General features: G+C 43.1%; 7 protein-coding genes across 9 annotated transcripts; 3 read left to right on the forward strand and 4 right to left on the reverse strand.

The window, feature by feature from the left end:
* Nucleotides 1-988: 988 nt before the first annotated feature.
* LOC108136747 (zinc metalloproteinase nas-8) lies at nucleotides 989-1,987 on the forward strand. The gene is made up of 2 exons (XM_017258090.1): nucleotides 989-1,381; nucleotides 1,464-1,987. Exons 1-2 carry the CDS (start codon nucleotides 989-991, stop codon nucleotides 1,956-1,958), a joined length of 888 nt encoding a protein of 295 aa, XP_017113579.1. The 3' UTR covers nucleotides 1,959-1,987.
* Nucleotides 1,988-2,371: 384 nt separating this feature from the next.
* Nucleotides 2,372-3,471, forward strand: LOC108136947 (astacin-like). The gene is made up of 2 exons (XM_017258429.1): nucleotides 2,372-2,758; nucleotides 2,887-3,471. The coding sequence occupies exons 1-2, from the start codon at nucleotides 2,381-2,383 to the stop codon at nucleotides 3,373-3,375; spliced, it is 867 nt and encodes a 288-aa protein (XP_017113918.1). The 5' UTR covers nucleotides 2,372-2,380; the 3' UTR covers nucleotides 3,376-3,471.
* Nucleotides 3,472-3,599: 128 nt separating this feature from the next.
* On the reverse strand, nucleotides 3,600-7,057 carry LOC108136946 (uridine-cytidine kinase). 2 transcript variants are annotated; one of them, XM_017258427.2, is made up of 6 exons: nucleotides 6,621-7,057; nucleotides 6,211-6,356; nucleotides 6,059-6,156; nucleotides 5,951-5,999; nucleotides 3,998-4,129; nucleotides 3,600-3,849 (listed from the first exon to the last, which is right to left on the reverse strand). In XM_017258427.2, the coding sequence occupies exons 1-6, from the start codon at nucleotides 6,992-6,994 to the stop codon at nucleotides 3,728-3,730; spliced, it is 921 nt and encodes a 306-aa protein (XP_017113916.1). In that variant the 5' UTR covers nucleotides 6,995-7,057; the 3' UTR covers nucleotides 3,600-3,727. The 2 variants fall into 2 exon arrangements, with proteins under 2 accessions (XP_017113916.1, XP_017113917.1); XM_017258428.2 differs by lacking the exons at nucleotides 3,600-3,849; nucleotides 3,998-4,129 and adding an exon at nucleotides 4,427-5,613.
* A 554-nt stretch (nucleotides 7,058-7,611) lies between these two features.
* LOC108136944 (elastase-1) lies at nucleotides 7,612-8,940 on the forward strand. 2 transcript variants are annotated; one of them, XM_017258423.2, is made up of 6 exons: nucleotides 7,612-7,769; nucleotides 7,833-7,980; nucleotides 8,037-8,141; nucleotides 8,270-8,388; nucleotides 8,445-8,640; nucleotides 8,703-8,940. In XM_017258423.2, the coding sequence occupies exons 1-6, from the start codon at nucleotides 7,613-7,615 to the stop codon at nucleotides 8,848-8,850; spliced, it is 873 nt and encodes a 290-aa protein (XP_017113912.1). In that variant the 5' UTR covers nucleotide 7,612; the 3' UTR covers nucleotides 8,851-8,940. The 2 variants fall into 2 exon arrangements, with proteins under 2 accessions (XP_017113912.1, XP_017113913.1); XM_017258424.2 differs by having other exon boundaries at nucleotides 7,612-7,765.
* LOC108136943 (organic cation transporter protein) lies at nucleotides 8,862-14,248 on the reverse strand. The gene is made up of 7 exons (XM_017258421.2): nucleotides 13,341-14,248; nucleotides 11,315-11,761; nucleotides 11,098-11,252; nucleotides 10,655-10,823; nucleotides 10,455-10,596; nucleotides 10,210-10,363; nucleotides 8,862-9,906 (listed from the first exon to the last, which is right to left on the reverse strand). Exons 1-7 carry the CDS (start codon nucleotides 13,457-13,459, stop codon nucleotides 9,371-9,373), a joined length of 1,722 nt encoding a protein of 573 aa, XP_017113910.1. The 5' UTR covers nucleotides 13,460-14,248; the 3' UTR covers nucleotides 8,862-9,370.
* A 2,655-nt stretch (nucleotides 14,249-16,903) lies between these two features.
* LOC108136723 (putative flavin-containing monoamine oxidase AofH) lies at nucleotides 16,904-19,327 on the reverse strand. The gene is made up of 3 exons (XM_017258046.2): nucleotides 18,880-19,327; nucleotides 18,636-18,818; nucleotides 16,904-17,831 (listed from the first exon to the last, which is right to left on the reverse strand). The coding sequence occupies exons 1-3, from the start codon at nucleotides 19,257-19,259 to the stop codon at nucleotides 16,955-16,957; spliced, it is 1,440 nt and encodes a 479-aa protein (XP_017113535.1). The 5' UTR covers nucleotides 19,260-19,327; the 3' UTR covers nucleotides 16,904-16,954.
* A 954-nt stretch (nucleotides 19,328-20,281) lies between these two features.
* On the reverse strand, nucleotides 20,282-22,552 carry LOC108136983 (organic cation transporter protein). Its single transcript, XM_017258478.2, has one exon. It carries the CDS (start codon nucleotides 22,128-22,130, stop codon nucleotides 20,484-20,486), a length of 1,647 nt encoding a protein of 548 aa, XP_017113967.1. The 5' UTR covers nucleotides 22,131-22,552; the 3' UTR covers nucleotides 20,282-20,483.

Genomic DNA, 22,552 nt, shown 5'->3' on the forward strand with positions numbered 1-22,552 from the left:
CTCTGCTGAGAACAAATGTGCGAAGCAAAAGCAATAGGTTTGCAAGCATCAACTCAGTGCATCTGAGCAGTACAGATATATGTATATTGTGGGAGTAGAACGAGCAAACGCTCTCGAAATGTCTCTCTCCCAAAGCCGCACAGTGGGCCGATTTTTATGCACTTGGCGCCAAAAATAGGAGTAAAAACAATTTGAAATTACAAGTTAATAATATTTAAGCCGTTTGATTTTATATTAAATAATAATTACACAAATTTATTTATTTATTTATTTGCTTGATGGACTCGAGGTAATAAATGGTAATGAATTTCTGTTATATAATAATAAATAATATAAAAAATTATTTTAATAATTTTTAATTAAAAATAATTATTGTCAGCGAAGAATTTATCATTAAGGTCTACAGTCGATCTGCTTAGTAGAGTTTTGAACCTATCAGTTCCATTAAGTTGTGACACGAACCGAAGTGGAAATGGAAAATACAAATTAGGGTGGGAAATCAATGAAACAAAATATTTAATGATTAAAAACTTTTCAAATTAAACAAAATATGCGCAAACTTTAACATATACTTTCATAATCGGAGCCCCAAAAACATGCAAATAAAAACTTTGAAAGAAACCATAAATGTGGGCCAAACGAAGCTCACCCTTACTTTTCGGAGCATAACCCGATTAGAGTTAAAAAATTGTTAGAAAACCCCAAATCTTAACTGAAAAAAATTCCACACTCTACTAACAAATTGGCGGAATGCATAAAGCGTACATAAATCAAGAAGCAAGCGGATAGCCAAGTGCGTACTTAATGTAAATGTAAGCGCCTACAAAGTGCCGACTTATCGTTTCAAAAAGAACTCAGCATAAACAGCCACAAATGAGTGAAACAAAATCGCCGGCAACACGAGTCGTATATTTTTGGAGGTCTAGGTGAGACTATATAATGCCAGCAAACTGGGCTAGTAATCACAATAGAAGGAGTACTTGCCAAAATGGAAAAGACACAAAATAAACCCCGGTTGTCCTTACTCCTAGTTATTCTGTGCATTTCTCTGGGAGATTTCATGCCCCTGGAGGATATGGACTCTCAGGAAATGATTGACCTGTCAGATCTGGGGGATACTGTGTTTGGCAATCCGGATGTGGAGACCACAGGAGCTTTGGTCGAGGCTCACAATGAGGAGTCCTCACAGAACCCCGAGGAATTAGGCACCTACTACGAGGGTGATATATTGATCCCATTGAGTTACAGGAATGCCCGATCCAATGGAACGCGAAATGGCATCCTGGCTCTGAGTTCCCGCTGGCCGGGCGGCGTGGTGCCCTACGAAATTAAAGGTCCCTTTACAACTCAGGAATTGGGAAATATCAATCATGCATTTAAGGTAAGGTTTTTAAATATAACTAACATATATATTTTCCAAGATTATACTATTCTTACATTCTTAATTATTAATCCTCCATCAGGAATACCACACCAGAACTTGCGTGCGCTTTAAGCCCAGGACAACTGAAAAAGATTACATCTCGATTGGGAGTGGAAAGTCTGGCTGTTGGAGCAGCATCGGACGCTTGGGTGGCCGCCAGGAGGTGAATCTGCAGTCTCCCAACTGCCTGCGAACATACGGCACTCCGATCCACGAGCTGATGCACGCTTTGGGCTTCTTCCATGAGCAGAATCGCCACGAGCGGGACTCCTATGTCCGGGTGATGAGCGAGAACATTAAGCCTGAGATGATGATCAACTTTGAGAAGTCCAGCTCCAGGACACAGTCCGGGTTCGGCGTGGAGTACGACTACGGCAGTGTGATGCACTACTCGGCCACCAGTTTCACCCGCAATGGCCAGCCCACGTTGAAGGCGTTGCGCGCCACTTCCGATGCCAGCCAGATGGGCCAACGACGCGGTTTCTCAGCCGGAGATGTGCAAAAGATCAACGCCATGTATAAGTGCAAAAACTAGATTAAATTAACATGCCTTACCTTTATGGACACCCGATGCAAAAGAACTGTAAAAATATATATACATTTATAAAGCATACAAATAGTTGTTTTTTCTGATACTCCATCTGCTAAAACAATACTAACCGAAAAAATATACAGTGACCGGACTAAAACTAAAAAAATGGAGCTGCAAAAATGCAATGCAAATTGCAAAATGAAAGCGGTAAATAAATCAAGACTCACTAGATAAGCAAGTGCTAACTTATTAAAATAGAAACTGCAGCCAAGCCTTATCGTTTAACAAATTAGTTTGGTATAAATAGAAACAAATAAATAAGAAAAAAAATCACTAACTAGTGATCTATTTTGGAAGGTCTTGTAAAGACTATATAATGCCAGTTAACTGGGCTGGAAATCACAGCAGTAGAAAAACTAACCAAGATGCAGAAGTCGCAAAGTAAACAAGTGTTGATCTTGCTCATAATTCTTCCATTTATTTCGCTGGGATATTCCATGCCCCTGGAGGATTTGCACTCTGAGGACATTATTGACTTGTCAGATCTCGACGAAAGCGCATTTGTCAATCCGGATTTCGAAATCACAGGAGCTTTGGTCGAGGCTTACAACAAGGATTCGCTTCAGAACCCCGAGGAACTGGGTACTTACTTTGAGGGAGACATTTTATTTCCAAAGAGTTATAAAAATGCCCGATCTGGTTTGCGGTCGTCAAGTAATCGTTGGACGGGCGGCGTGGTGCCCTACGTGATCGATGAATCGTTTACATCGCAGGATTTGCACTATATCAGCCATGCTTTTAAGGTAACAATTTTAGAAAATTTCATAAAATATCTGGTGACTCCCAAGTTTTGTACAAGTTTTCTACATAATACGTTGCACTTTTAATTGTCGAAATGAATTACAATTTTAAATTATTAAATCTTTTTCAGGAATATCATACCAAGACCTGTGTGCGTTTTGTGCCCAGGACAACAGAAGAAGATTACATTTCGATTACAAATGACAGATCTGGATGTCATAGTGCCGTTGGACGCATTGGTGGCGTCCAGCAGGTGAATCTTCAGTCTTCGGGATGTCTACGTGATTACGGAACTGCGATCCACGAGCTGATGCACGCCGTTGGCTTCCTACATGAGCAAAGTCGCCATGATCGAGATTTCTATATTAGGGTTATACACGAAAACATTAAACCTGGCAAAGAGCACAACTTTGATAAGGGCCACCCATACACACATTCCAGCTTTGGCGTGGATTACGACTACGCCAGTGTGATGCACTACTCGCCCTTTGCCTTCTCCAGGAATAATGGGCCCACGCTGGTGGCATTGCGCAACACTCCTGATACCAGAAAGATGGGTAATCGAGACGGTTTTTCCACAGGTGATTTGCGAAAGATCAACGCCATGTACAAGTGCTAAATGGATATTGATTTTACTGACATGATATAAACATATCTGTATGCTAACAAATCCGAAAAAAGCTATTCAAATAAATACCAAATATTTTAACATAAATTGGTAAATGTCTTATAAAGCGCAAATAATATTACTTTTTCTAAAGCTTATCAAATTATAAAAATTTTGTCCGCAAATTGTTTTTGAGCCATTTCATTTAAGATTAACTTTTTCAAATCACGAATAAATAATTTATAACTCAACTTCGATTTACTGAAAAAATATATCTATAGGTACAATATTTGGTTACAGAATTAACATTCGCCTATGACTGCCGTGGGTTGTACTGCTCCGGGGATTCGAAAGTCATTCCAGCCTAGTGGTGGGGCAGGTTCTTGTTCGTCTCGAAGAAGAAGTTGCCCTGCATGTTGAGCTCTTTGCAGAGCGTGGAGAACCGCCGGATGGCGTTGTAGGTGCCCAGGTGGCTCTCGCTTCCATCTTTCACGGAGAAACACAAAGTATAATAGAAGGTACTATATTTACAGCAAGGGTCCGATCGCATGCATGGGGTGATTAGTAATCCGGGGTGATCCGCTCCAGTCAGCGGACGGTTAGTGGGGACGCGCCTTTTGGATGGTGGCCTTACCTGGGCCCGCGAAACCAGCACTCGTTGCATTCAAGTCCAGATTCATGTAGAGTGCCATGTTTCCGGTCGATCCGTGGCGAGAGCGATTGTTCAGAAAATCCCGGATGTGCTGAACGATCAGATCGATGGCCACTGAAAGTAAAAGAATGTACAATTAGTTCACAGTCAATTAATTTGTATCAAATCGTAATGCTGCATTTTCGTAAGCATTGCAACTCAACGTGAAACTATCCACTTACCTTGCTGCTCCTCCAGAGCTCCCCCAATCCAAGCGGTCTTGTCTAAGCCAAGGACTTAATCTAGCTCTAGTTAGTAGGATCTATTACCTAGTCGCATCTAAGCTGGGCGGCATATTCTGGTTTTTGTTACTCTGTTGTGTCTTGTGCTTTACAATCAGCTGGTTATGTACTTACTAAATGAAACACCAAATTATCTTCAGGCCTTGCTAGGCAATAGAGTATCTTAGCATTTGTGTATTTGAGACAGCATTAAAGTGTTTATAGTACCAACGATTTAGAAAAACTAAAGCCGCAGGAGCTGACTTTTAAGATGCCCGGTACTAAGAAAAAATGGGATAGATATCCCTACAACAGAAATTGTATTTTCATTCAAACGTATTGCTTTTGGAACAATTGCTTATATTGAAACTATATAGTTTCGATTTGACAGTTTCGACATTTACTGATTTGCTATTTTATAAATATAACATTTTATAAGGGATATTGGGTTGAAAAAGGTTAGAAATAGATAAACAGAAAATGTTTATATTTGAGTTATAGGAATGAGTTAACTATTTGTTATTATTTTAAGGACATTTTAATCTGTAAATATCGGAAAACTATGCAAAACTATACAGATAGAAATCGAAATCAGTCACAAATTATTAAAGTCTTACAGAGTTTGAAAGTAGTAACGGAAATTGAGCTGGTAAATGTTTCGTATTAACATATACTTGTAACAAAGCATCAACAAATATTAATTTGATTAGAGTGGTTAACAAAGTATCGGGCATCTAAATATAGACACAATAGTTAGATGTGTAACACGTGTGGTTTGGTGAGTAGAGTGCTTAAAACCTCGTAAGGTAACCAGATTTGGGGCTAGGCACCAGGTTAGACCCCAGGGATCGATATTAACTTTATCATTTAAATTGATGCTATAACATAAGACCAGAGTTAGACTGGGAACGCAATCTTAGGTTGGGTTATCTTGATGAACAGAAACGAGCTTACATACACACTACCATGTATTGTTGAACATATGCAAGTAGATACTAAAGATACTTTTAATCTTAAGACTACGCTAATTGGTTACGATGAGAAGACCAAATGAGAAGCGATGCCGGCGCTTATTAATGGACATTTGTCTTAGTGTGCTGCGGCGCCTTGGTTTTCTATATCTTTCATAAGCTTTCGGGCTTTAGTTTTTGGCAATTAGTACAAGCTCAAGACGCGGCGTTAGGACGAGGAAGTGGCCGCCCCAGAAGCGAGTTTATAATTGCGATTAGTGATCTCGCTTCATGCTGGACGCCGCCACCCTGACTGTGTTGCTGTGCTGTGCGCTGTTGGTGGTGGCGAGAATCTCCCCGATATGGTGTACAATAAGATCAATGGCAACTGCAAGAAATACAATAAAACAACAGGAACAAAACGAAAAGAACGGAAAATCGTAACGCAAGAGATACAATTAACAGAGATGAAGGAAAAACAAAGAGGGGATAGAAATGTTGATAGGCATGTAGTACTTAAATGTATATAAACATCAAGCATTCTATGTGGTAAGGTCTTGTTGTCCTCGGACGGGTTAATAGAACCAGAAACAAAAGAACAATTGCTAAATCTATGGTTATTGGGCAACCAACTCAACGAAACACTACAAACGCTTAAGAGTGTGTTTTGTAAGGGCATAAAAAATAAATTAAAGTGGACAGGTGTCTTGGTGCTGCTGCCTCACCTGTGTTGTCGGCGCCTCGCGGTATAATAACGTCAGCAAACTTTTTCGTCTAAAAGAGGGTGTGGTTGATTAGTAATAAATTATGGCACTTTGAAAGGCGTAACTTACGGGCGAGCAGAATTCCTCGAAGGCGGGCTTCACGAAAGTCATGTACTGGGTGAGCACTGCGTCCAGATCACGGCCACGCTCATTTATATCACGTGGCACTGGTAGAAGGTTTTTTAATATATTATTCGGAATAAAGCAAAGCCACGACTCACCTCTTCTGGCCAATCTGGTATCGGAGTCTGTGTCCACGAACAGCTTCATGTGGAATAGTTCGCGTATTTTCGGAAAGTAAAAGACCAGGATGCCCTCAAACAAGACCACATCGGCTGGGTAGATAACCAGCATGTTTTCAAAGTCTCTATGGGGAAAATAAAGCATTATAATTACAATATTCTTATTCTTTCTCATTTCACAGAGCGTTCTCCCTTTAAAACATTTACTATTTTTGCTTGTCTACCAATAAACGTGTTTAGATAGATCCCATTAATCTAATGGGTTCAATAAGCTGATAGTTCCCGAAATAATGATTACCCAGGAATCATAAACAATACTATATAAATATAAAGCCTATATCCAAATGAAAAATATGCTGGAGCTTACATATTCCCCGGTAGCTACTCACAGCGAATTGGTGCGGTAGTCGTAGCTGGGAATCTCCACTTTGTGGCCCTGAAGGATGTTTTGTAGAGTGCTGAACATGAGCTCCTCGTTAAAAGCGTCCGGATGGTCAAAGTTGAAAAGGCCCTTCTGGGCCTTGGCCTTCTCGGCGGCCGTCAGTTCCCGGTAGAAGCTGTCCTGGCTGATGGACACCACCTGGCGCTGCGTGTGATCCATTTCCGCCTGACCCAGCTGCTCCATTATCTTCTTGCAGACCGTCGACTTGCCGCTGGCCGTTCCGCCGGCCACGCCGATCAGAAACGGGGACTTGACCTCATCGTTGGCTGTTCCATCGCCGTTGGGAAGTCGCAGTGAGTCCCCTTTTTTCAAGTCCTGCATTTTTAAGGAAATCGAGCAGTTGGAAAATGACTCTTTTTACCCACACAAACAGCTGATTAGAGGTGGAAAAACATCGATGACAGCATAAATTTCAAAATATCGGTCCTGTCGATGTTTGGCAGGGACTATCGATATTTATCCATCCATTCCTCTCTATTTCTGATAGTTCTACGTTTCGCTATAATTTCTCTGTTTGTTCGACATTTCGCTAACATTTCTCTGCAAAACACAAACCCATCTCTAATGATACCTTCTTGCTACTGTTAATTTCTCACAGAATCAATCGATATTCCGGAAGTGGAGCGTTGCCACACTGTCCGAATAAGAACAATGTACGTTACTTTGATTTGAACCACGTCATGTTTTAAACTTTTAAACAAGGTTTTAATAGAATTTTAAAGCAATTAAATAATAAGTTTATACATGCAGGTAATGCAAATTCCTATACATATATAGACATTGCTGACGCCGGCGCGTTGAGATTTGAAAACAATTACCAACGCATTAAAGTTGGAAATATTTGCACAGCTTGGGCTCTTGTTCGAGTGCCTGAGAATGCTTTTTATACGTGTATTTGCATAGTAACTGTTTCTCTATTAGCAACCTGCTGACGGTCATATGTCAGTGTCTTTTCAAAGCCCAATCATGAAGGCTGCTCAAGATCTCAGCCCCTGGATATGGTTTTATCTACTGTTGTTGAGTGACTTAATTCATTTTGGATCTAATTTCTGCCAGGCAGTGCCAATTGTCGGAGGTCGGATCGTGTCAACCGTGGGCAGTACACTTTTAAACTCACTCGCATTAGCCACTAAATTTAACAACTGAACTTAATTTAAAGGGAGCACAAGTAAATACCCCTTCATGGTCTCCTTACAAGACGTAATTACGGGAAATATCACGATCGGAGTTTCTTATCGACATTTTTGCGGTGGCAGCCTTATCAGCGATCGATGGATATTGTCCGCAGCTCATTGTGTTTGGAGGAAGTAAGTCTGCAGTTTGCGAAAGACCTTCTTAAATCGGACTATTTTTCTGTTTTTAGAAACATTCACAATATTGCTGCCTTTATTGGCCATGAGAATATTGAAAACATCGGGGAGCTGGAACCATATGGTCTGGAAAGCGCCGAGTATATTTACTTCCAACCGTGAGTAATCCGTTGAGTCAAGTTTAATACTTCCCTTTAAGAGATATCTGAGAACTATAAAAACTGAAATTGACTCAATCAGTCCAATTTCAAATTAATTACTAATTTATAATAATCTTCTAATGTAGCTCAAACTTTCGGAACGATATAGCTCTGTTGTATATGAAGCGTCGCTATTGGAGTGCCTTCAGCAATGGCCTCCGTTTCGCCCAACTGCCACCTCAGGGCATGAAACCAGACCAAAATGGTAAGTCTCTGAGCAGCCCGCATATTGACTCTATCGTTAGTTCTTGAAAAGCACAGAATCCTGTCGCATTATTGGCTATGGAGCAACCCAACATGCTGGACCCTGTCAAAAGAGACTTTTCGAAGCCGAAGTTCGGGTAATTGAAAATCAAAAGTGTCGGGATATTATAGGACACATTTGGGCGCCCCAGAATGGAGCGAATACGGTATGTGCCCTGGGCAACAATCAGGATTCCTGTCAAGGAGATTCGGGGTAATGCTTAGTCTACGATATATTTACAACTTGAAACTAAATTAAATAATTTGATCCATTAGCGGCCCCCTGATTTGTCCATATGGCGGCAAGGACTATATCTACGGCCTTGTGTCCCACGGACTGACTTGCGGCATCCAAGGTATGCCCAGCATCTATACAGTGACCAAACCATACTACGATTGGGTCCAACTGCTGGTGCAGTCCTAGATCTCTGGCGATCACGTATAAATAGTATATTTATTATGCGATATCAAACAGAACAGTAATGAATATATGTATACTTGAACAATGCAGAAATAGCACGGACTAATAACGAACTTAGTAATATACATATGTCTAGAATTTTTTATTAGACTAACTTTAATGACCATTTCCACGGTTTGATTTATCAGCATGTCTTTTTTTGTTCTCAGAGATGTACCCTTAAAAAATTGAACATAATTTTTTTTTTTTATTTAAAATAATTTTGCCCAAAATCAGGTACTTTAAGTTTATTATGTATTAGGTGCTTTTCATTTCTAAATATTTTTAATAGCAAACCTGAGGTAAAGAAGTTTTGTTGATTTTTAATTATTAAAACTAAATGGCTAAAAGTCTCTTAGAGTAAAAATCAGCTATAAAGAATTAGGTAAGTTTGTCAACTTTATAAATTTAAAAATGTCTCGTGTGCTGACAAATCAAGTCGTGTAAATGGGATTTAACCTAGTTGCGAGGCAGTCTGCTGCGATCACTGCTTCTCGGGCTGCTCTGCCGGGGAGGAGGCCGGGGCCGTAGTGTTCTCCACCTTGTCGGACAGCTTCCCCGTGCTGGTTTCCGGAAGGGTGAGGGTCAGCAGGCCAGCTACTAGAACGCAGCAGCCGCAGATCGTGGTTGGAATGTACCAGCCCAGGGCTCCCAGGCAATCGACCACATAGGGGGCCGAAATGGAGCCCACGTGGGCGAAGGTCGAGCAGGTGCCCAGGGCCGAGTTCCGTATCTGGGTGGGATACAGCTCGGCTGTGTAGAGCGTCACCACCGAGTAGGTGGCACTGATGCCGAAGCGACCCAGCATGGCGAAGGCCACGATCCAGGTGGTGCTGCCGGCGGGAACGGAGAGGACCAGCAGCAGGGACACGCCCGTCCACAGGAACAGGAACATGGTGGTGAGGCGACGACCCGTGAAGCGGAGCATTATCACCGGCACCAGGTACGAGGGTATGTCCACCAGCCCGGTTCCAATGATGTACAGATACCTTGACACTGACAAATTGGCGGCATTCAGAGCTGCAAAAATCAATAATTTGAAAAGCTTGTTAAAGTTTATTAATTTACTTTTGCCCGACGCTTCCTTAAATGTGTTTTTTACCCAAGTAATGGTACTTGTTGTTTACAAGTTTTAAAATAAGCATAAGATATGTATTTCTGGCTCTGAATACACAATCCAGAGTTTCTAGCCTATCAATATTTATCTAAGATAAAATATTTATAAATTGCCAAGTTAAAAAGTTAAATTAAATGTCGAAATTAACTCTCACTTTTAAACTCTAAATTCAAGATAAAATAGGAATTGCCAGATAAACTACTCACCCGTCACATAATAACTCAGCGAGGTAACGCAGAACATGAAATACGAGGCGAAGATCATCTTGCGCACGCTGGGAGTTGCATACAACTCAATGATGGACTTTAGGGGACCATTCCTAAGCTTCGCCCCCAGCGAGAAACCCACTTCCGGCTCCAGCTGCAATGGCAAAAGATTTGGTGAGCTCTCAGCTTGGCAAGCAGACATAATAGAAATATCTATATGTATGTTCTGGGAACTTTGCACTCACCGACTTCTTATCGGTGACGACTGCAGCGGAGGCTGCAACTGCGGGCTGAACTTGGTAGTGGCTGGGCTGTCTGAACAGAATCTTGTAGACGCGATCGTATCGTTGGTTTGTGATCAGCCAGCGTGGTGACTCATTCATCAAGCTAAGGGCAAGTTATTAGTTTCAGAATTGAAAAATTAAACAATATTAGGTCAACTTACTAGCAGTTTAGAATGAGCAGGAGCGAGGGAATGGCCAAGGCCAGTTGCAGATGCCTCCACGGCTGGATGATGTAGCCAACAATGGCCAGGATAATCATGCCCACCGGATAGGAGGCTGAGAAGGCTATGGACATCCAGGAACGATGCTTCAAGCAAATGTTCTCAACAACTGAAATATAGGTAAAACATTAAATTAGTTGATATAAAAGATGCATTTTTGCTCACTGATTTTTATCTGAAGTTAGAAAAGGTTTCAGATACCTAAAACCGAACTGTGTCTTATCTTTTTAATAATTGTGTTTCCCTTAGTATGCAGTATGTCGCATAAAATAATGCATTCTGTGTTATGTTAGGGCATGACTTTTATAAGGCGGCTGAACCTCAATACTTATTAGTTTCCCTTTCAACTTAGATCTTAACCTATTTTAAGCTAAATGACTTACTCATGGTGAAGGCAGGATAGAACAGTCCGGAGGAAGCTGCTCCCAGAGCAAATCGTCCTGCCAGGAAGAGACTGTACCAGGGCGAGAAGGTGCAGAAGAAGCTGCCGACAATGAAGAATGCAGCTCCCAGGGTAAACGAGGTTTTACGACCAAATCTGCAAAGATACCAGTAGTCAGTTAGTTTGATTCCATAAAAAGCAACCATCCGTAAACTCACTTGTCCGCCAGGATGCCAAAGGAAAAGGAGCCACAGAACTTGCCCAGCGAAATGGAAACCTGAGCGGAAGTACGCTGGATGCTCCTGTCGCAGGTGAGGTCCCAGTCGGAGACGAAGGTGCTCTCCGGATTGGCGAACTCGTGGCGACCCTTCGCCTTGCAGGACACCTCGGCCGGCTGGGCGATCTCCGACAGGTGGCTGGTGTAATTGAGGGCCGCCTCGTAGGACATCTTGGCCAAACGCCCATAGTTCCAGTCCCACACCGTGCATCCTCCGGTCTCCAATCCCTTCCCCGCGATCTCCCGCTTCTGGGCCAGTGTCCAGTTGGCATCCTGCAGGTCCGAGATGCCGCACCACTGGTCATCGGGCAGGTGGCCCAGCAGCGTGTAGGAGGACACATGGAAGCCGTTCAATATGTTGGGCGTTACGCACAGAAAGAAGATGGCCCTGAAGGTAGGGAAAAGTAACGTTAAGTGACAATAACTTATTTGCCGATGGGGAACTGCTAATTGGGATTTTGTTTTCGCCAGATACTACATCTCGAATCCGGACAAATTGTTTACAACACGCAACTCCAATCGGTCGCACATTGACACCGCTTGGCTAACTGCTCGTTGGAATGCAAATAATAACGCCGATCAAAACATCCGAGTAAAAACAAAGCTGTGAAGGTTTTCGGGCGAATGATTCGGCCTGGTTATGTATGCCGCTCACATAATCACTTAATGGCAGTTAAAGATTCGCCCGAGCATATTTAGCGAACGGCAGTGTTGTCGTAAATCATTAAACCAATCGGGTAACCGGAACGCAATGCGCAATATTTACATATCCGACTTTTTCACGTGACTCCCCCACCTGTCATCACGTAGAGTTCCGCGAAGATCGTCGAAATTCAAGTCACTCCCAGTATTTCGGGGGTAAAGACTGTAGTTTATAGGACTTCCTCACATGACTCAGTTGAATGACTTTTAGTGCTCGCGTCCTCCAGCCGGAGAGCTTATCGGTTAGGATCCATTACATGGCCCAATCCCGATCTGGGTAATGGAACCGGTACTCGCCCGACACGATCCCACATCGCCCGATTCCAATTCACAAGTGCCTTATCGCTTACAATGCGCCTAATAGAGTATGTAGTACCGCACACATACAATGTGCGCTGATATGCCAGATTTCCATTCTATATTTAAATCTTATACCGGGCGATCGCCCACATGACCGTTGCCCCACGATTGGAACCCAGCTGGATGAGTCTTCGATCCGGGCCTAAAATTAACATCAGGAAGGGGCTACCTACCCACCTATTACTGTAGCAAAAAGTTAATTGATTTTAGGTTTAATTGCGGTGAGTAGCTTGTGGTTAAGATGGGGTGCCAATTCACACTCACGGTTCTAATTGCATTGCGCCCAATCAAGCGGAAAAACTAATTAAATCTGTTTAAGCACCAATCGCGGGGAGAAAAGTGTACTACCCTGACTAATATCAACAATTTCTAAAAGCTCAACCTTTAAAAGCCAGCGCATTGCATTCGTCATGAAGTGGGTCAAGTGGAACCTGATTCGAGCCGAGCTAAAAAACTGCTTCCTCAACTTCGAGCGAAATATGTCAGAAATATGATTCCCACTTTCCGCACAGAGCCAATGATCTAAATAAAACATTGATTGCAAGCAAAGACCTGATTGTCAAGTAATGCAGAATGTTCTCAAATTGGCAAAATTATCGATTTAGAACCATTAAAGGATGTATTATGTTTATATTACCTCTTCTATTAACACCTAATTTAAAAATCTGAAATCTGATCTTAATACAAATAAGAGAAAATTTAAGCAATAGTAAATGATTCCATTTTAATTACAACTATTTAAAGCCTTATAAGAAAATGTAAGCTAACTTAGTACCTGTTTAAAGTGTCTTTAGGCTTAGTACCCTTCGTACAAAAAGGGTTCTGCAAATAAAACATTTCCATTTCCCTCTCCAATTTGTTAGCGTTATTAAAATAATAATTCTTAGGGTACTTTATCTGCTTACCAGACAAATGCTCCGCCGCTGCCCACGATTTCCAGCTGTTTGGTGAGCAGATCCTTCATGCCCTCCTCGCTGATGAGCTCGCGACTCTTCTCCGGATTCGATTCCTTCGATTGGGTCATGTTGAAAGATGCAATATCACAGCTGCTTGCGGTATTCAAATTTCGAAATCACACCCTCCCAAAAGATGATGATGACGATAATGACAATGATGTTCTGCGAGGCAGACGACTGACCCCACGCAAACGAACGAATCTTGCAGATTGCAGGGAGGTTTTGTGTCGTCTCTGACACTGAACTTGGATTCCTTGGCTTGGTACAATCTATTTTTGATTTCGCGCAAAAACAAAAAGTCTGGATTTGGCTTCTTTGATGGAGATTCGGATCTGGCTTAGGCACCTAATCGAGGATCCGTCAGGGTGCATTCACTCCGCGAGGTGCAGATGTAGATAAGACGCTCCTCCGCTTCCACTGACTGATATTCAGATCACTTTCACTTTCCCCCTCGTCTGCAGTCGTCGTCGCAGTCCGTAATATTTTTGGTTTTGGGGCTCTGTTGACGTTCCTGCAGTGGCTGTTTATCTATCGGCTGGTTCTATTTTCCCATTTCTCCTCGGGCTCGCTGTTTATGTTTTTTCAATTGGTAATGCAGCACATGGGAGCGCTTCGCTTTGACGGACAACGACACGTTTTTATTATTTTTTGCTTTTGCTTTTTCTTTTGGTTTTCAGTACTCGGTTGTTGTTGTTTTCGAAATAAAATTTCCCTCAAGTTAAAATAAACATGAAAAATATTTTCGAGGGGTATTCTTATTTATTTTTTTTTGGTGCTGCCGATGCAACGCGTGCAGTTGCGTTCTCCTGCCGGTTTTTCGCCGATGTTGCTATCAACTACTTGTCGCTTCGGGAGCGTCTCACAAACTAAGCCCACGGGAGGCCGATCGCAGCGTTTTGTATGCCGCTCCACTCTGCGATTTGGGGGTGCTAAGGGGAAGGGGGAGGGGCGGCGGTTGGGGCTGAGGCGGTACTAACATCGCACTCGGTCAGTGCCGCCCCTGCCGTCTGTGATTCACTCGGGATCGCTCGGCTCTTCCCGATCCAAATTCTGAGGGGGCATTTGTATTTATGCTGTTTCTTTTTTCGAATTCGAGTGCAAGCATTAACAACAAATATAACAAAAAATTAATCACAGTCATAGAGCGTCTGAAGAGAGATTCTCGACGAATGTCAAAATAACCAAGGAAAGCTCTGATTTTTTGAGTATGCTTGGGGTACTAATTGAATAATTTGAAAACAGAACCATTACCAAAGATGAGTGTATTTGTGGCAGCTGCCGTTGTCAAATTTCCAGAATTAGTATAAACGTATTATTAGATTTAAAACGTATTTAATTTTTTCAGACAAATTACTCAATATGTAATTGCATTTTTCAACGAACCGTAGTCAAATTACGTTTTTCGGGTGAGCAATTTATTGAAATTATATGTGCGGTTATATTTAATTATATTTCTTTATTTCTGGTGTACTATAACTTGATGGACTGATGACAGAGGTTCGATACCGATTAAAAGCGTTGTGTTTTCATGTAAAATTTTAATTTTCTCATATTATCTAGCATATTTTGAAAATGTGTCTTATAATTTTAACATCCAGACCAAAAAAATACCAACAAAGAACGTTTCTTGCTGGGACAGCTCATTATAAATGCGTCAAACAACAGAAAAACATTTAAATACACTCCCGAACACTTGAACATATGGTCCTGCCCTCTCTCTTCAGTAAATCCCTTACATTCCATTAAACTCGCGCTACCCGAACCTCATGATATATATACATATTTACATTTACAGGCCGTTTAATTCCGTTGTCTCTGAATTTCATTACAATATTCCCATTTGCTTTGGCGACATTCGAGAGTCGGGTGTTGTTTACATTTTTATTTTCGAGTTGCGCTATTCGAAATTCCCAAAGAGCATAGCGCATTTTTGAATGGGATTGCTGAGAACAATGTAGAAAAATTGCCTACTCATATTTTGATATTCTTTTGGCTGACTTGTGAATGAATCTAGTAATAGATAGTTTGTATTTGAACCAACTTAAACCAGAACTCTGAGTCGGGATGATTAAAGCCCAACCGGATTTCTACGCAGTGACCTTATAAAGTGATTCGATTAAGGTTAACCTGCGTTATCGGTGAGCATCGAGAGTACTCGACTCTGGCCAAGATCAATTGAACTCAATAAACCGATCGACGTCAATATCTTAACTACTAACCCTGCGGGAAAATCGAAAGATAGAGATTGACATTGAAGGGTGATGGTATGGGATGGGATTGGTTTGTGGCATATATTCCGCACATTCCAATTATGGATTTCTTTGTTATCGCATTCTAATTTTAGCCTTGCCGCAATTGTTGTTTTTTTCACTTGTTCGGCTTTAGTCGCTTCCCAGGCGCATTCTATTCATCTGTGAAATTCGCTCGAGAGTTGGCCGTACTAACGGTTCTATCTATCTAGAATACCTGTATTCTAGCCGCAATTAGAGCTTTATGTTCGTAGCCCGTTCGCATGTTGTGATGCACATGGGCGTGCCGCCATTAACAATTCGATTGTCGCTGGATTGGGCTGGAACCCAGTATTATTTTCGTTTGGCTTTCATTGTTTTCCAAAGGCACGTGCATTAAACTACGGATATCTATAATTCTTCAATGGGGTGGTGCCTTCAAGTCTTACGTTTCCGATTACTTTTATCCGAGCTTTGAGGCCATCGGCCAATTCGCTGGGTGCTAATCTAATAATAGCGACCTCATCTACATAATCGCCCAGATTTCTTTATAATTTAATAAGCATTGTCACAAAGAGATATATGGCAATTTAAGGAGCCTGTCAAGCCTTATTTAGAAATGGCACAGCAACTGCACAGGGAAAAAATAAAGTAAAATTCATGAAATAAATATAAAGTTTATATTTCATTTAAAGTTGATTGCTTCTTCAAAAATGCTTTTTCCATTTCCATAAAATAAGATAAAAGATGGCTGAAATTATTCACATTGAATTGTTTAACTTTTTTTAAAGTGATACAAAAAAAAGTAAGTTAATATTTATTTGAGTTTTGACAGTTATTAAACATTAAAGTACACTTTACGTGCTATGACAAAAGCCCAGCTTTAATGATGATAAAGTGATAAATCAAAATGAAATCAATGCTTGTAAATATTTCGTTTTAAAAGGTTGTAAATGGTTGCAATATTGCATGACTTATTATTTGAACGAAACCCCCAAATAATAATTATAAACTACCTAATTGTGCCACAAAATTCCACTCGATACCTTACCCCGCAGCATCAGTGACAACCTTAGAGATGATAATTCCTACTTACAAAGACAGCACAATTTAGCCAGCCAGGCGTTGGCGAAGCTTAAGTGAATGATTGCCGACGAAATGGGCTGAGAATTGTGCACGATTTCGTACAAATCGAGGCGTTGCTAGACTCACTAAATTCAATGAGCGTGTTTAAGGCATGACACTCGACTACTTATTCCCCCCAGACTTATGCCCAGACTATGGTCGCATTCAAAACGGGTACTTTAATTTCATTGGGCACACACGTGTTATCCTCTAGGATGCGGATGACCTGGCGTAGCCGAGGTTCAGCAGCCATATGAGTCCGAGAACAAAGAAGCTGTAGAAGGTCACGTTGTAGAGATTGAGGCGACTAAGCAGACCCCTGAGTCTGCCGGTTCGAACCTCTTCCTTTGGACCCTTTGGCCGCTCGTCGAGCATGTCCTTCCAGCTGACCACCTGGGGTCGGACCACAAAGAGGGCGTTGACAGCTGCCCGTACACCACTCTGCACCGCTCCACCCATTAGGCTGCGATAGCTGGTGCCGACGGCCGAGGAACTGGACCAGATTATCCGATGCCAGGGCTTCGTCTGCGGCTTGTGCATCGCCGTATTTAGCTCGTCGGTTGAGCTCTGCCACTCCAGAGGCTGACGCATTTCCTCGCCAAACTGGGCCGCCAGCAGATCCAACACGTCCTCCAGGACATCGTCCTGCTCCTCCGGCGAGTGCAGCATGTAGCCGCAGAGGGTGGACATTCGACACTCGTGTCCACTGACCAGCGGCTGGGAGCTGAGAAAGTTGCCGGAGTAACCGAGCTCCGCCCAAATGGATTTGCCATATTGCAGGTGGAACTGGGTGATCAGGTGGCGGGGATTTTGGCCAGCTTTAGTAGCCGAAGGTGGCACAAAGGTCTTCGGAATGCGTGGCTCAAACTCCAGCTTCTGCACCTTGTTCCAGGGTATGGCCAGGATCACAGCCTGAGCCGTGTGCTTCTTCTCCAGCTCATCAGTCACCTGGACATAGTTCTTGAAGTGCTCCACTTTCACGGCCCTACAGTTCAGTGTAATGGTGATGAACTGCATCTGCTCCAATATGTTTTCGATCAAATGCTGCGTGGATACCTCATAGAAGCTGCTCGGGTAGGTGAAGTAGCTAAAGATGAGAGGAGTAATTAATACTTAATGGGGTCAATTAATTTTATGAGCGGAAAAAAAGTTAATTGTGGGAAATAAATTATATTTTGATGGAAAGATAAAACCTTATGGATTGTTACGAGCTAATTAATCAAAATCAGTTAAGGGTAATACGTAAACCTGTAATGGGAGTACACTGAGGTGTAGTAATCGGTTGACACATACATGGTCTATTCAATATAACTACATCAAGTAGTAATCAATCATTTTTCAAACGTAGATGCTGAACTGGGGTAGCAGGCAAAAGTGCTCCCTTTTTAATCATTGTTTCAGAATGTGTTTTGCACTTAAAAATGCTTATATATTTTGATTACAGCCTTATAAGTATTTTTAAATTTAAGTTAAAGCGGCTTTCAGACATTTATTTCGTAAAACTAAGCCGTGTAAATGGCTTTTTATACTATAATATGTTAAGAAAAATAGTTAGTAAAAATTATAAAAAAATTGGAAACGGGAGCAGACGGGAGCACCTTAATTTCTGGCTGTTCGTTCTTGGAAACAATTACCACATAAAATTAAGACCATTAAATATGCCACAAACACAAATAAAAAAATTAAATTATAATTTTTTATATAAATAGCTTTACAATTTGCTACTTGTAAAAAAAAAGAACTAGTAAGAAAAAATTTATAAATATTGAAATAGCTATTATTTAAAACAGTTTTGAGTTCAAATTTGTATCCTTGAATAAATCTAATTTATACCTGCTTCTTATGAAAATGTTTCTATAATTTTTCCCATTTGAATGATATTACCCCTTACAAGTCAATAATCGTTTTGAGGCCTCCACAAGAACTGCATACGGACATGAAGACATCGTAGTCTACTTCGTTGGCAGGAACACCACATACCAGTTCCACCAGGTTGAGCATAAAGTTCCGCGACTTGCTAAAGAACAAATGGTGGCAGATATGCTGTTCCATGTTGGACACTCGTTCCCGAAGGCTTTATAAATAAATTTAAATCAAAGTACTAAACAAAATAATGATGATAATCCTCAACCCACTTGAACCGCTTGGAGCGAAACTTGGGCATCCGCAGGTCCAACATTTCTATGTAGCGTCCCAGCTCGAATTTGGCCGGCAGAGCGGTGAGTCCTCGATCCAGATCCCAGCACCTTCGCAGCCTGCCATTGTCGCTTCTCCTGCGCCGGGGTGACAGTTGGATTAGGGTCAGGAAGTCCAGCATATCCTTCTGCTCGCCATCCACAAGTCTGGTGCCATTCTGACCCAGCTGGCCCCCCAATCGATCGCTCGCCTCGATGATCCTCACCTTCAGGGTGCTCTCCTTGGACAGGATTTTCAGGGCAGAGGCCAATCCCGAAAGACCCGCTCCCACAATCAGTACGTCTAGTTCCGGAGTCTGTGTGCCGAAGGGCAGATCCATTTGAACCCCTTTTCCACGCTGCACAGCTGGTGAGCAATTTTAACTTTCATTTTATTTGAAAAATGTGAAAGCTCCCGCCAAGACAGTTTGACATGCTCGCCACAGTTTGAGAGTATTGTTCCCGAATGTTTGGGTATACCTTTAGGCTCATCATTCAATATCCTCCAACATAAAATCATTCCGTCGTTCAAGGGTAGATAAGTCGACTGTTAATATTAATTTATAAGCAGTTGTTGGTTTATGTTTGCGGCTTTCTATTTATAGCAATTTTCTTTTGGTTTGATAAATTAAGTAGGCACGACCACGCCACTTCTGGCACTCAAGATAAGTTTAATCAAAATCAGAGCCCTGGTAGACTGATAGCTTTCTAACCACGAAAATTGTAACAATTCAATTAAGATATTTATAAAAGAGTTTTTATATCAATATTATATATAACTTGCCAAAACTGCCCCTTATGTTTTATTAATGTTTATTAGATTATTTTTTTTTTGTGTGGGAAGAATATAGATTTATCAAACTTTATCTATTTATTATTGTTTTATGAACTTCTATGTCAGCAAAATATATATGTGGTAGTTTCTTATAGGCCGTTGAACCCTATGTGAAAGTCCCTCCTAGTTTTTGAATAGATATCAAAATGATTCACATACTTGAGCAGTCCCCTGAAATGTGACCTAAACGAGGCTGTGTTCATGTGCGTTCGGGGCTTTGATTTCCTTATCAATGACACCGTTGACAGTAATCAGTTTTATCTTTGCCACTGATTTGTGAAGGGACCTTCGATGGCTATAATTAGTACCAATTTGAAATAGAAACATATGCTGGCGAGACTTTCGCTGTCGAGCAAGTGCATTAGGCGCTTGCACTCAATGAGATTGGACATTTTTCTTATCAGCTGCGACCATTTAGACCTAATTATTATAATGAGCGAAGTATTATCGCTTCAGCGCCTGAGACGCGCCTCAATAAACAAAGTTGTCATAAAGTTCGTTGAACAGACTGAACAGACACAAGTCGCATTTATATTTACTTGTCTTTTATTAAATCGCTTGTAAAGGTAAAATAAACAGAGTTGGGAAATCGAAATGAGTGGAAATCTCTCTGGAGGAATGGAAATGCGCAGAATGCTTAAATTCGTTTAAGTGCTCTGAGTGCGAGCCAATTGAGGCCGGCCATCAGAGTGGATTTAGCTAAATGGCAGTCTGGCAATCCGATCTTCAATTAGCCGGACTTTTCGTTGAGCATCCCGGCCAGCTCTTGGGAGCCGCCCTCCTCGGCGGACTCTTGTGGCGCCGTCTTCTTGCCGAAGTTCTCCCCATCCTCGATGGTCTCCGGCATGGGTTTGTTGAGCGTTTCCGGCAGCAGCAGGGACAGCAGTCCGGCGGTGAGCGACAGGGCGCCGCAGATGATCAGTGGCAATGGGCGCCAGATCTCGCCCAGCAACTTGAGGTATGGCGCCAGAATGCCGCCCACTCGTGCCACCATAGAGGAGGCGCCCAGACCCACGTTCCTAACCACCGTCGGGAACTGTTCCGCCGAGAAGATGTATATGGTGCCATAGGAGGCGGTGATGGCCAGCTTTCCTATCATGGCACAGGCGATGATCAGCCAGTTCAAGTCCGCGGGCACGAAGATGGTGGCCAGCAGGCTGACCCCGGCCACCATCATGGTGCCGCACAGGATGGAGCGACGACCCCAGCGGTTGAGGGTGAAGAGGAGCAGCACATAGCCGGGGATCTCAACGGCACCGGAGATCATAAAGTTAACCAGTTGATTGCCGCCCAGGTTGTTAGTGTTCCACGACAGACCGTAGTACACGCCGCTGTTCACAAACCAATCGAAGAAGATCAACAGGGTTTTCCGGCGAAGATTGGGAAACCGGAGCAGATCAAATACGGTGGCCGCCGGCTGGGAGGCCGTCAGTTCGTCCTGTTTCTTCTTCTCGGCCACCTCGTCCACCAGCTGCTCGTAGATCTCGCTGGGAATCTCAACCCGGTTCTCCTTGGCCGCCTTCTCGATGATCACGAAGGCCTCGTCCTTGCGACCCTTGAGCAAAAGCCAGCGGGCCGACTCCGGAATGATCCAGTAGTAGCAAACGAAGAGCAGTCCCGGCAGCGTCAGGGCAATCTGCAGCCAGCGCCAGTCGTGGATGAAGTAGGCGAAGCCGGCGGTTAGCATAAAGCCCACGGAGAAGAACATTTGCATGGCCACGCCGGCGAAGAGGCGGTACGAGGAGCCCACCATCTCCAGGGCAATCACATAGGCCACCAGGAAGACTCCGGACGTGGTGGCGCCCACGATCATGCGGGAAATGGTGTAGCTGAAGTACTCCGGAGCCACGGCAGCCAGCACGCCAAAGATCAGCTGGATCACCAGCGAGGCGAAGAAGGTGGGCTTGCGTCCCAGCTTGTCGGACATCTGGCCAAAGATGAAGCTGCCCAGGAGCACACCCAGCATGAAGAGTGAGTCGCTGGTGGCACTCAGCAGACTCCGGCTGCACACCATGTCCCACTCGGTGACGGCACTGTTGAGGTACTTGCTCTGGTCGTAAACGTAGCGGGAACAGCTCTTGGTTGCGTTGCTGCTCCGGGGCAGGCTGCCATTTAGGTACTCCTCCGAGTACTCCACATCGTAGTAGGCGCACACCTCGTCCTGCGGATACGAGAGGTTCCACAGGTGGGGCGGCAAATCATAGCTGCTGCCGTTCTCGTAGGGCAGGGCACATCGGAAGTCTGGCTTCGCCAGAAGGAATACCCCCGCCAGCTTGTGGAAAGCGCAGACAATGGCCGGCAGACAGAGGAGATAGTAGATGCGTTTCTGGTAGGGTCCAAATTCACCCAGGTGGGTGATGACGTCGTCGTAGCCCATTTTCACACCTGTGATTTGGCGTTGTCAACCGCCGAGTGTCGTACGATAACTGGCCAGCAGTTCAATGGTCGCGGCTCCGTGACGTATGCTTAACTTATAAGCGCGGCGCGTTGCGTATACGCCCGGTGAACGTGAACGTGAACCCGTTCGATTGTGCAACAATCTGGTTGGAAACGGAACCAAGTTGCAGCTGCAGCTGCATCGGCCTCCAGCCAAACGAATCTCGTACTGAATCGATCTCGGAGCGCGCGATCAACCGCTCGCCAGCTGTCTCAGTCTCAGACTAAAAACACAAAGAGCGCTGGGGGTTCTGAGGAACGCAATACGACAGTCTATCTCTCTGTCTGTGTGAGCGGTATCATTCCGGCAGTGTGTGTGTGAGTGTGTGAGTGCGTATGGAACAGCTCTCCGCAGCCGTTGGC

This window comes from Drosophila elegans, unplaced genomic scaffold (genome assembly GCF_018152505.1).
Source record: "Drosophila elegans isolate 14027-0461.03 unplaced genomic scaffold, ASM1815250v1 contig_476, whole genome shotgun sequence".
NCBI lineage: Eukaryota > Metazoa > Arthropoda > Insecta > Diptera > Drosophilidae > Drosophila > Drosophila elegans.

Coding starts and splice junctions, on each gene's coding strand:
- LOC108136747 (XM_017258090.1), top strand. CDS start 989: ATGGAAAAGACACAAAATAAACCCCGGTTGTCCTTACTCCTAGTTATT. Junction 1,382..1,463: donor ATATCAATCATGCATTTAAG/GTAAGGTTTTTA, acceptor ATCCTCCATCAG/GAATACCACACCAGAACTTG.
- LOC108136947 (XM_017258429.1), top strand. CDS start 2,381: ATGCAGAAGTCGCAAAGTAAACAAGTGTTGATCTTGCTCATAATTCTT. Junction 2,759..2,886: donor ATATCAGCCATGCTTTTAAG/GTAACAATTTTA, acceptor AATCTTTTTCAG/GAATATCATACCAAGACCTG.
- LOC108136723 (XM_017258046.2), bottom strand. CDS start 19,259: ATGGATCTGCCCTTCGGCACACAGACTCCGGAACTAGACGTACTGATT. Junction 18,819..18,879: donor TTTCGCTCCAAGCGGTTCAA/GTGGGTTGAGGA, acceptor TTATTTATAAAG/CCTTCGGGAACGAGTGTCCA. Junction 17,832..18,635: donor CTCAAAACGATTATTGACTT/GTAAGGGGTAAT, acceptor TCTCATCTTTAG/CTACTTCACCTACCCGAGCA.
- LOC108136983 (XM_017258478.2), bottom strand. CDS start 22,130: ATGGGCTACGACGACGTCATCACCCACCTGGGTGAATTTGGACCCTAC.
- LOC108136944 (XM_017258423.2), top strand. CDS start 7,613: ATGTCAGTGTCTTTTCAAAGCCCAATCATGAAGGCTGCTCAAGATCTC. Junction 7,981..8,036: donor GCTCATTGTGTTTGGAGGAA/GTAAGTCTGCAG, acceptor TTCTGTTTTTAG/AAACATTCACAATATTGCTG. Junction 8,389..8,444: donor CATGAAACCAGACCAAAATG/GTAAGTCTCTGA, acceptor TGAAAAGCACAG/AATCCTGTCGCATTATTGGC.
- LOC108136946 (XM_017258427.2), bottom strand. CDS start 6,994: ATGCAGGACTTGAAAAAAGGGGACTCACTGCGACTTCCCAACGGCGAT. Junction 6,357..6,620: donor GACTACCGCACCAATTCGCT/GTGAGTAGCTAC, acceptor TTTTCCCCATAG/AGACTTTGAAAACATGCTGG. Junction 3,850..3,997: donor TGCTGGTTTCGCGGGCCCAG/GTAAGGCCACCA, acceptor TCTCCGTGAAAG/ATGGAAGCGAGAGCCACCTG.
- LOC108136943 (XM_017258421.2), bottom strand. CDS start 13,459: ATGACCCAATCGAAGGAATCGAATCCGGAGAAGAGTCGCGAGCTCATC. Junction 10,824..11,097: donor CTATCCTGCCTTCACCATGA/GTAAGTCATTTA, acceptor CCTATATTTCAG/TTGTTGAGAACATTTGCTTG. Junction 10,597..10,654: donor CTGCTCATTCTAAACTGCTA/GTAAGTTGACCT, acceptor ACTTGCCCTTAG/CTTGATGAATGAGTCACCAC.